This window comes from Ziziphus jujuba, chromosome 8, assembly GCF_031755915.1.
Source record: "Ziziphus jujuba cultivar Dongzao chromosome 8, ASM3175591v1".
NCBI lineage: Eukaryota > Viridiplantae > Streptophyta > Magnoliopsida > Rosales > Rhamnaceae > Ziziphus > Ziziphus jujuba.
In genome coordinates, this window is record NC_083386.1 from 10,909,862 (window position 1) to 10,922,352 (window position 12,491).

The window sequence follows — 12,491 nt, forward strand, 5'->3', positions numbered from 1 at the left end:
GATAAATTGATTTTTTTATTATTACTCATATAGTTTTAAAAAATTAATTAAACTAGTCATATTATATTTAATAGAGTTTGGATTATTATTCATCATAATAGTCACAATATCAAAAACTATATATATTAAAAGAATTAAGCAAATGATTTAACATTAAAAAATAATTAAAATTAATAATATGAATTTTCTATTATAATTAATAAAAATTAAATTGTTATTATTCTTTTAATAACATAATCAATTTTCTTTAATAATTATATTATCTTTAATATTATTATTATTATCATCATCATCATCATCATCATCATCTAAAATTAAAAAAATCATGAATGATTTTTTTTTTTTTAATAATAAAAAGCAAGAGTTGCGTTAAAAAAGTAAATAAATAAAAAAAAGGTCGAAAAGTCCAAATTTCCAATACACCAATAACCCAACTCCCTTATGGTTTTATATCCTCAAAAAAAAAAAAAAAAAAAAAAAGCCTCTAGTATTCGGGAGTACTAAATGGGTAGCTACTCCTGCATATAGTTTGATGCCATGTGGAGAATTTTTTCCACATCAGAAAATGCAAAATGACAACATGGAAACTCTTCTTCCTGGACTGCACGGCTCTTTCTTCCTTCCATTTTCACCTTCTCTTGTTAGCAAAACTTGATCTAATCAAACAAAGACACTCTTTTTCGTTATTACAAAATATACAAAATAGAATTAATTTACAATATTTAAATTTGACTAGCTAAACAAATGTCCAAATCTTTATAAATACAAAGATTTTTCAAGCACCTGCATTTCAGCAATTTAATTTGAGTCGATTTCATGCTTTGAACCTTCAACCTTGCAAAGAATCTAAGAATCTCTTTTTTAAAGAGAAAATGATTTCTTTATCAGAAAGAGAATCATCAAATTTTTCTTTTTATAATTTTGCAATATAATATTTATCGACGGTGGCATGAATCTACACGCAGGAGTAGTAGCCACTCACTCACTACTCCGGGAGTATTAGAGACTTAAGAGTTTCTTCTGGTTTGTATCACACGGGGCAGCCAGCCAGTATTAAATGATGGTGTCCACTCGTTTTGATAATCCTATGTAAACACGCCATTACTTTCATTTGTTACCAAACACACTACCGTCTAGTCTCTATCATCTCGAAAACAAAACAAAACAAAAGTCAGAGAATCCCTCATATGAGATTGATGATTGAAAGGAAAAATCAGGAGACATACACCCAAGGGGTGGGGCAAGTTGTAGGAGCTGGCTCTCCATCATACCTGCGTGTTGGATTTGAGTCCCAGCAGCTCCAGTAAGCATTTTGGTGTGGATCCCATATGCCATCTTACACTGTAGGGAGGGAGATTGGGGCAACCATATGATGGTGGGTTGGATAATATATGGACTCTTTCTGGGGTTGTTTAAGCTATGGCTACCCATGATCTATAGTTCTCAAACTTTTGCTCGATGATACCCACTAGAAAACTCATTTTTTTATTCATAAAAAAAAATAAAAAAAAAAATAGGAGACATGTGAAAGTCTTAAATATCTCTGTATCTCATATCAGTCTGTCTATGTAGAATGGTCAATTTATTGTCAGACGGAGCACCAATCCATTTCCTTACTACATTAACGATATAAACTCTAAGAGATAGGAGAAAACCCTCTATGACACCCTGGTACCACTCTATTTAATTTATTGTCATCTGTTGAAATATTTGGGATGTATCTTTGTCACATTAAATTATCCAGCTCACCATTTTTTTTGAAAAAAATTTTGAGAAAGAAAAACTTTAAAAAATTTACTTGCACAAACTTTCCTTCTTCGTCTTTGACGTTCTCGCTTCCAAATCCTTCTCTTCCATGTCTTCTTCCATTGTTACTTAGATCTAGAGAAAAAAAGTATCTCTTCTTCCATAGTCATCTCGCAAAGGTGGTCTTAGAACTTAGGCCTGTATTCTCTTATTCTTCCACAGACCCACCACAAACAACTTTTCTCTTCCTCCAGTTGTCTCCATATGAGGTCGATTAGCTTGATATTGTATCAACCCACAAGCAAAACTCTTCTTTGCTTTTGGTTTTGGTATCCCTAATTAAAAATCTTCCATGTCTATTTTCATTAATTCTTATTATTTTGATAAATAGTCTTCCATGTTTGTTATTGTTTGAAAATTAAAATTGTTTGTTAAAAAAATAATAATAATAAATAAGGATAATAGAATAAAAATGATAAGTCCGCTACCAGTAAGGTTTTCATTGCAGCGCGGAAGAAAATTTCTTCTTCATAAAGAACATTGGTGAGGTGGATAATGTAAAATGACATGGCAATTATTTTAAAATATGAAATAAATTTTAACAAATGGTGATAAACTAGTTGGAATGGTACCATTACCACAATGTCATAGAAGATTTTCTCCTACGAGAGGTGTCTGCAATGGTGGTACTCAAGAAATAAATTTGTTTCATATTTGTTTCCTAAAATAACTACTAGGTCTTCTTCTCAAAAAAGAAAAAAAAAAAAAAAAAAAAAAAAAACCCTCGTATATAAAACCTCTACTCTCTTCTCTTCTTGATCATTCTAGCCCAAAAAGACCAAAACCCACTTCGTTTAAGGCAAAAAATGGTGAACAACATGGAGGTCACCATCATTTCCAAGCAAACTGTAAAACCATCTTCCCAATCTCTTCACCATCTCAAACCTTACAATCTCTGCCTCTTCGACCAGCTCACTCCTGTCACTTATCCTTCAATGGTCTTCTTCTACCCCATTACTGATCCAAACTTCAACCTCCCCAAAACCTTAACCCATCTCAGAAACTCACTCTCTGAGACCCTCACTCTGTTCTACCCATTCTCCGGGAGGACCAAAAACAATGTTGTCATCGATGATTTCCATGTGGGTGTTCTATTTTTGGAAGCCAAAGTTAACTGCAAAATGTCCGAGTATTTCAAGCTCAAAGACACAGAGTCTCTCAACAATTTCGTTCCTCTGCATCCCTTTTGCAAGGAAAATGAAACCACCTTGGTTAATCTTCCCCAGATTGCATTTCAAGTGAGCATCTTTGCTTGTGGTGGAATAGCGCTTGGAGTTTCCTTGTGCCACAAGATGGCTGATGGAACCACTATCAGTTCTCTTCTCAAATCCTGGGCTGCTATATTTTCAGGGTACCCAAACAAAGTGATACATCCCGATCTTTCACGATCATCATCGTTGTTTCCACCAAGAGATTTGCCTAAGAACTACATAGATTTGATGGATCATTTGTGGTTCAAAGAAAGCAATTACATCACAAGAAGGTTCGTGTTTGATGCGAAATCCATAACTAATTTGAAGTCCAAGGCAAAAAGCGAAAGTGTCCCAAAACCATCAAGGATTGAGACATTGACTTGTTTCATTTGGAAGCACGCAATGGCTGCTTCTTGGTCGATATCAGGATCGCCAAGGACTTCAGTTTTGGCACACGCGGTGAACCTGAGGCCGAGAGTGAAGCCGCCGCAGTCGTTGGATGCTTCCACAGGGAATCTGTTCTGGTGGGGAACAGTGGCTGCTAACCCTTCTTCAGAAACAGAGTTGGAGCTAAACAAGTTGGTGGGGCTTTTCAAAGAAGCACTGGGTTTGTTCGACGACGAGTTCTTGGAGAGTTTACAGGGTGAAGATGGGTTTTCAATCATGTTGGAGTTCTTGAACCAGCTAGAAGCAATGCTTTCTTTAGAATCTGAAAAGCCAGACATTTTTGCGTTTACTAGCTGGAGTAAAAGTTTCTTTAACGAGCTCGATTTCGGATGGGGAAAGCCATTTTGGCTTGGTGTTATGGGGAAAGTTGGAGCTGCTTTTAGGAACCTGGTTATATTTGTTGACACACAGTGGGGCAATGGGATTGAAGCTTGGGTGACCTTGGAAGAGAAATTAATGGTTGTGTTGGAGAATGATCCTAATTTTCTTGCATTTGCTGCCCCAAATCCAGGCATTTCAAGTCTCTGAATCATAGTGATCAATATATTTACATGGGGTTCTGTTCTTCAAGTGGTACTAGATATTAGTCAGTTTATCCATGTTTAGGGAACAGAAGAGTTTTAGTTAGTCTATAGTAGTGTGCGTGAGCAAATTAGCAAAACCCTATGACTATTTCAGTAAGAGGATCACTACAGTGCTCAACCATTATCCTTAAAAGAAAATAATAATAATTATAATAATAATAATAAAAGAATAAAACTTTAGCATTTATTTATTTATTTATTTATTTTTATGAATAACATTTTGTGTTTATGTTTAATTTATAGTTTTGAATGAATGCTTTTATGTGGTATACCTATAATCAATTATGATTTGAGGTTGTAGAGGTTATGGTGCATTACTCATTTACTTTGGCTTTTATTGAGGTTGTTGACGTTATGCTTTCTCATGATGGGTGAAGATTATCCATGGAACTTTTATATTATGACAATTTGAATAGGTAATATTAAATGGTTCATTTTTAAAAATTTAACATAAAAAATAATAAAATTAAAATTTTTAATTAAAATTTGTTATTTGATGATTGTTATGAGCCATGACAAATAACAAAACTCTATTTGTTATAAGTTTAAAATTTCTTTATAATTTTTTAATAGCTCTCCTTTTATATATATATTTTTTTTATAAAAAAACAAAAAAGAAAAAGGAAAAAGAAATAAATGAAGCGAGCGTTGAGCAAGTTTGTTTTTAAAAAACTACCCATTAAATAATTTTCACTTTTATTACTTTGATTGTTGTTTTTGATTCAAATACATATATATATATATATATATATATATATATATATATATATATATATATTTATATATATATTTTACTCAAAGCATGTATATATATTTGCATTTGGTTTCTATAAAATTATCATTATTAACATTTTCTAAATTACAAACAAAAAAAAAAATTTTAAAAACTCGATGTTAAATTATAGATCGAAGCCCAATGAATCCAAACTTGACTGGGTTGTCAAAATTAGCCCAATAATTTCAAAACCCAACACACAAAAACCCTTTTCCCTCTTCTCTCTCACATGGATATATGGTCGCTACCCGCCTTCCGTCACAAGTCGCAGCTCCATTAACCGCCGCAAGGTCGAACTGTGCCAAATTCTTGAAGGGTTTCACTCTTGGCGTTAATGCATTCGTAACCCAGTTGCGTATTTTCTGTAAATTTGGTAAAAACTTTACGAAAATTTCCTAGTGTTTCTTCTAAATGGATGAGGAGGTAGAAGCGATTTTGGGAAATAACAGGCTTGAAGACCTGAGTTGGTTATGTTCCCTTTCTGAGTCCGAGCTTGTAAGCATTCAACTTTGCTCCTTCCTTTTGCTTATTGATTTCTTGATTTATAGAATATAAACTATGATAATTTGTGGGTTTGCTTAATTAATCCGGAATTAAGCTAATTGAAAAACTGGTTTTGGTTTTTGTTGTGGTTGTGGTTAGCTTCCTATATAGGTGTGTGTGTGTGTGTGTGTGGTCGTCGAAATTCAATGAACTGACTTCAGAACAACATTGTGACAGGATATGTTGATTAGCTTGAAACTGCTAGTCCTTCAACGTGCAAAGATTATTGGGAATGAAGAATTAGCCCAAAAATTTGACTTGAAGATGCTTCGAGCTCTTGGTATATCTATTTTCTCATAGTTTAACTTCTTTATTTGCCTTTAGTTTCCTTTAATTACATGTCTACTAACTTTGAGAAATTAATTTTATTCTTGAATTGTAGCATTATATGTTATGATATATGGGTTCATTTTGTTTGTGCATTCTTGTTTGGATGCTGTTATATATTTCAAATATATGCTTTGGTTGCACAAGTTTTAAGATCATTGTAATGTCTAATCTATCGTTGCTCTGGCATATGCGAACAAGCAGAGTGATGGTATGAATAATAATTCTACTCTAAGCTTCTTTCTTATCACCTTTTTTTATTATTGACCTTAATGGCATGATATGATTTGGATCTTGCGGCTGTAATCAGCGAATGCTATTTTATTTTTTCCCTAGCTTCTTGATTAATGTTATTGCTGGTCAACATATGAGACTTAAGTTGAATTTTTTTAAAAGAATTTTTTTGTCAAAGACATTAACTGAAAAACATCACACATGAATCAAGTCTACCATGTGGTACGTAGGTTATGCTGTAGCATTATGTACAACCTTACACAATTAGAAAGATGAGACAGAAGTCGAAAAACTTTAATGATAAACCCATAAAATTTGAGAAGGAGAAAATGTGAAAATGAGTTAACTTTCTGGAGTGTTTATTCTATACTGACAACTTTTAGTATTGTGCTTGAACTCATTAACAATATCATAAAGCAAAAGTTTCACCTTTTCCTTGCATTGCAATCTATTGAATGCTTACGAGGATGAATTTATGTAAAATATGTTTTCAGAAAGCTTGCAAAGTAAATAAAAAGCAGTCTATAGGCTAAGTATAAGAAAAGTATAGGGAAGCCTAGCCTCTGTAAACAAACATAAAAAGTGATAAATAACAAAAACAAAAGGCTCTCTGCTCTGGCGAACAGAGAAAAATGAATCCTGTGTTAACATCCCCTTCCATGTCTCAGAAGAGGATGGTAACCAGTGAGGACCACATGCATATCTTCAGGCCATTCTCCAATTTAAAATTGCTTAAATTATTTTTAACCTCTTGGGGAATGCATATTCAATTTTCTATGTTATTGTAGCTTAGATTTTTCTGACTTGTAGTCTCTTGATGGGTTGTGCAGTGCTCGTTTTGATGGAATATGCCAAAGAGAAGGTTGAGTCACTTTGTCCAGGCTTGGCCAATTCTACTGCATTTATGGATTGTTGTAATTTGTTAAAGGTTGATGTTGAAGATATTTTGAGTATTGAAGAGTTAAAGGCATGTATGGGCTATGATTTGAAGAAGAGACATGGCAAAAGGAAGGTTAGGCCAGCTTAATATTATTTTCTTTATTTGAGGCTTACTGATTCTGAAAGAGATGCTGTCTGTGTCCATGCAATGTCTCAAACACAACAGATAGAGAAACTGAGTGATACAGCATTATTTTTTGAAATCCATGTGTGGTATATGTATGGTACATTGTTTCTAGGTAGAAGTGGTTTTAAATTTTAACAATACATTTAGAGTCCATTTGAGAATGATTCCTTAGGAATTACTTCTTTTGTAGTAAGTGATTTCTGCAGTTTAGGTTGTGATATTTGAGGAGTACTGATTCTAAAGGAGATTCTATCATTGTGTACATGTTTTTCCAAACAGAATGAATAGAAAAGTGGATGAGAAAGCATTATTTCTAGTCTCTATTTGTGGTTTGTTTACATGGTATACCATTTCTAAGGTAGAAGTGGTTTTTACATTTCATTTAATGAATGGTTAGTAGCTCAGCATCGTATGTTTGTCAAAGCGTTTATCATACTCTAAGGCGGAAATGCGGGCTGTAGGATTTGATGTTCTTTCAATAATCAATTGATATTCTTCTAGCTGCATGAAGAAATTGAATGCCAAATTAGTTGCTCGTATTGGTAACCTTTATGTTTTCGGTTTGTGTTGAAAAATAAAATTAATTTATCTTTAAAGCATAATAAAATAATAACAACTTATTATTATTATTATTATTATTATTAGTCTTTATGATATGGATGGAGACAAAAAAAACGTATTTTATGTAATGGATACATGGTCATGTGGTGTCTATCCTTCCATTTAGTTCGCGATATGTGGGACAAATTCACTTTTTCTTATAGGTTTTTACTATTAATAGACCACATCTTAATAGATAATTTTCTTTTGGTGAATCATGTAAGTAAACTAATTGGAGTATGAGGAGTGTGAGACACCACATGACAATGTATTGTTTGATGGAGATGATATAGGAGATAAAAAGATAGGGAAAAGAGAAACGAAAACAATCAGTGGCAATATAGAAACTAAAGAGTTACCTAATGTGGTCCAAATTTTGTTTTCCAACTTATTTGGCAGCTTGAGGTAAAATTGGCATCTCATTGCTGCGTCAGTTAGTTGATTAATTATTTAAAAAAAAAAAAAGTCATATTTTAAAATTCATGATTTTATTTTATTATTTAGTTGAAATCTCAAAAGCTGTACAAGAGCATCACTTCCATACTACTTGCACAGCCATGCTAATTGGAAAGGGATAAATCTAAGCATTTGTCACATAACCTTGACTTTCAACATAAGCTGAAAAATAAAATTTCTAAGATCATAAGCTAGAAGATACAAGGTGGGAAACCCCCTATACTGGTGTGACGTATTCTTGAAAGTTAATGGATTAGAAAATTTTCATATATATATATATATATATATAGATATATACACATATATATATATATATATTTCTATATCGGCATTATAAAATTTATTCTATATATATATATATATATATATATATATATATATAGAGAGAGAGAGAGAGAGAGAGAGAGAGAGAGAGTTTTGATGAGTGATGCTACTAGCACGACAGTTGGCAAGCAGCAGCCTGGCCTACCTTCAACATCAGCCATATCCACAATCAAAACCTTTATAGCACCAAAGATGTTTAATAATATATACCAAATGTAAACTATATAAGCATTCAATACTGAAGTAAGTATTATAATTGCTTCTCGTTATCCATATGCTGAAATGTTAATTGCTTTTCAAGGAATTCTGGTGATATAAACAATTTTAAACTAACCAAATCTTACTCTTTTATTAAGCAGAGACAAACTGACAAAGAGTACATAATTATTAAACAAGGAAGAAAAACTCATACATCTCCTACTAATTTTACTTATATTGAATTCACTAACGATTCACAGGCTGGAAATTCCTGGATCTGGGGAAGCAAGTGCTAGAAACTTAGGATCATGTTCCAATACACCCATTAGTTTCTCTTCCAAAGTCACCCAAGCTTCAATCCCATTACCATATTGTGTCTCAACAAAAATAACCAGGTTCCTAAACGCAGGTCCAAATTTTGCCACCATTCCAAGCCAAAATGGCCTTCCCTATCCAAAATCAATATCATTAAAGAAACCATTACTCCAGCTTGTGAATGTGAAAATGTCTGATCTGAGTCTAATGAAAGCATTGCTTCTAGCTGGTTCATGAACTCGGACACGGATGAAAAACCAGCTTCTCCTTTCAAATTTTCCAAGAAATCCTCGTCATCATTCATAGCCAATGCTTCATCCAAAAGCTCAACCAGTCCCTGCAACTCTATCCCTTGCACAGCAGGATCAACAGCCACAGCTCCCTACCAGAACAAATTCCCTGTGCAATTATCCAACGATTTGCGTGCTTCATTCTTTGCCTTAGGGTTCACTGCATGAGCCAAAACAGAAGTTCTTCGGGTTCCCGATATAGCCAAAGAAGCAGCCATGGCATGCTTCCATATGAAACACGTTAATGGCTCAATTTGTGAAGGCTTTGGAACCCCTTGGCTCTTTGCTTTCTCCCTCAGGTTTGCTATGGATTTGCTACTGAATAAGAATCTCCTTGTGATGTAATTGCTTTCTTTGAACCATTGCTCATCCATTAGATCTACATAGTTCTGAGGCAAATGATCTCTTGGTGAAAACAACAACGATGATCGAGATAGATCGGGGTGTATCACTTTGTTTGGACAGCCAGAAAACAGAGCAGCCAAGGATTTGAAGAAAGAGCTTACTGTGGTTGCATCCATTAACTTGTGACACAGGAAACTTCAAGTGCTATTCCTCCACAAGCAAAGAGATTGACTTGGAATGCAATCTGAGGAGCCAAGCTGGTTTCTTTTGCTTTGTGAAAGGGTTCAATGGGAACAAAGTGGTTGAGTAACTTGGTGTTTTTGAGCTTGAAATATTCAGACGTTCAAGAGTTAACTTTGGCTTCCAAAAATGGAACACCGGCATGGAAATCATTGTTGAGGTTGTTTTTGGACATTCCAGAGAATGGATAGAACAAAGTGAGTGTCTTGGAGAGGGAATTCTTGAGGTGGATTAAGGTTGTGGGAAGATTGAAGTTGGGATCAGAAATGGGGTAGAAGAAGACCAATGAGTGATAAGTCATCGGAGTGAGAGCCGGTCAAAGAGGGAGAGTTTGTAGGATTTGAGATTATGAAGAGATTGGGAAGATGGTTTCACTGTTTGTTTTGAAATAATGGTGACCTCCACGTTAACCATTTTTGCCAAATATTCTTGCTTGGCTAGGATTTATGTGCTGCTTTACTAGCCTTCTTTGAGGACCAAAAAGAGAGCGCACATACATATAGCTTATATAAGGTTTTGTGGAGAAAAAGAATAAGTATGCTAGTTAATTGAATGGATAAAATAATAAAATAATAAAATAATAATAATATTACACATATATCATTTCTCTTTTTGGTAGGGGGATCTGAATTCAGACATTTTTATGGGTACCAACTCTTAGATATAAATCTCCTAACATTATTTTATTATCTAGCTAGGTTGTATTGAGTTACATAATAAATACAATATTGCTCTCTTAATGAATTATATGTCCTTAAACCATCTTCCACATAATCGAAAATTACCTGTTGGTTCCGATTTATTGTAAGATAGTAATAGAAGACTCAATTGGTGTATTTAATTCAAAACTACAAAGAATCAATAGTTCTATACTGCTTAAAACCCCTTCTTTTTTTTTTTTCTTTTTTTTTTCTTTTTTTTTTTTTTAAATACAAAATGGTGGGGGCCATGGGGCAAAATCCCGATTTTAACCCCAGTAGAATCTGAACCTCATAAATATCTTTCTCTTGAATATAACTTAGCTGGAAGTTCTGTTAGCCAAATTCGGTGGTCCCAAAAAAATGTTATAAAGGATCATAAATGATACACCATTCATTTGAGTAAATCTAAAAATTATTTCTTTCATTTTAGCACTTTCTATTGAGTTGATATAATACTTTGTATAGACCATAACTTAGACGTTAACATCTTGATTTGTGATGTGTTTGGTCAATATGTCTGAAATCTGCAGAAAGAGGGATCGCATAACACAATTGAACACAAAAATTTTAAATAACTAAGCATAAACTATTTTTTGTATAATCTCAAGTTTCAATCTTACATTATCTGTTTTTTGTTGGACAGGTTAGACGTCTAAACCATTTTGTTTGTGGAAGCCAAACGCCAAAAAATCATTAAGCAGTTTTATGTGAATTGTATTCCCGACTAGTAACCACTGACTGTATTATTAAATTGGGATGGTTTTTTATCATCTTTGTGGACATAATATTTGTGGGTTTGTTGACATTACCTGTGATTTGTGAACTAGGGTGGTGGCAGTTAGAAACTATACAAGATTCTGTGGACTACAATCCAAATGTAGTTTAATTACACATCTGCTATATGAATTATATAGAAACACACCAAATTTTGCTTTTCATGTGGCTACCATCCCTTTGCCTCTCTTACAAGCTTCTTTTTTGTTTTTATTCTTTTGTTTAATTTTTTTCCACAAAATTTATAGTTTTAATGGTTGAGCATTTCTATACACTCATACTTATAAAAGCATAGATTCAAATCATAGAGGATATAAGGGTTTGGGTAAATTTGTAATATTCAAAAAAACCAAAAAAAAATGGTATTCCAACAAAATTACAAATTATACCTTTACACAATCGACCAAAACTATATGACAGTCTCATCAATATGTTCAAATTAATACGGAATAAGATTTCTATTTTTATAAAAAAAAACCTTGTCTATTGTGCCAAATATTAATCCATTCATAAAACTCTCTTCAAATAAAGATAAAAATTAATGTAACTACATCAAAATAGTCTTGTACGTTCAACCAACCATAGATAAACAGATCAAATTAACGGAAGAAGTTTAAACCAATTGACGTTTATATAAATAGTTTTTGGGGCCTACATACTCAAGATACAATAGGTGTCCAATCGCTGTTAGGTAATATTAGCACCACACTATGAAATTCTAAATCTTATAAATAATAATAATAATAATGTGACTAGAAATTTTGATCGTGTAAAAGAAGCTCACTAGCCTCAACTTTAAAGATAAAAATGTAAAATGCAATTTGGTGAAGATATGGCTTAAAAATGAGTTCAAGATATGATTTGTGAAACTAGATCAAACATCGGCAATGGCCGCAAGGCTACAATCAAAAGAATTTCACTAGCTATTTTTAAGTTTTGAAAAATAAATCAAAAAATTTTAATCTTTATGCTAGATGGTTAGACAAGACTGATAAAGAAAATTAGACAGAACAATTTATCTGTCAATAATTTATTTATTTATTTCGCATATATCCGTAATTTAATTAACTTGGTAAGCAATTTAGCTTTAAAAAGAAAATTTCTAGTTCAGATATATAATGTCTATACATTTGTAAGCTAATTAACTGAATACAAGGTTATGATCAATTAATTATTAATTGATGATAAAAATAAAAATAAAAAGTTTGATTTTATAGTTTCTAATTAATGTTCCTTAACTGTAATAATTAATTTAATTAATATAGAGAGGCTA

General features: G+C 32.8%; 2 protein-coding genes and 1 pseudogene across 2 annotated transcripts; 2 read left to right on the plus strand and 1 right to left on the minus strand.

Moving 5' to 3' along the window:
• Positions 1 to 1,582: 1,582 nt before the first annotated feature.
• LOC107413356 (stemmadenine O-acetyltransferase) lies at positions 1,583 to 4,225 on the plus strand. Its single transcript, XM_048470736.2, has one exon. It carries the CDS (start codon positions 2,613 to 2,615, stop codon positions 3,972 to 3,974), a length of 1,362 nt encoding a protein of 453 aa, XP_048326693.1. The 5' UTR covers positions 1,583 to 2,612; the 3' UTR covers positions 3,975 to 4,225.
• A 744-nt stretch (positions 4,226 to 4,969) lies between these two features.
• Positions 4,970 to 11,380, plus strand: LOC107413370 (uncharacterized). Its single transcript, XM_048469440.2, has 4 exons — positions 4,970 to 5,300; positions 5,526 to 5,628; positions 6,740 to 6,921; positions 11,088 to 11,380. The coding sequence occupies exons 1-4, from the start codon at positions 5,217 to 5,219 to the stop codon at positions 11,139 to 11,141; spliced, it is 423 nt and encodes a 140-aa protein (XP_048325397.2). The 5' UTR covers positions 4,970 to 5,216; the 3' UTR covers positions 11,142 to 11,380.
• On the minus strand, positions 8,533 to 10,638 carry LOC107413365 (stemmadenine O-acetyltransferase-like; annotated as a pseudogene).
• Positions 11,381 to 12,491: the final 1,111 nt, after the last annotated feature.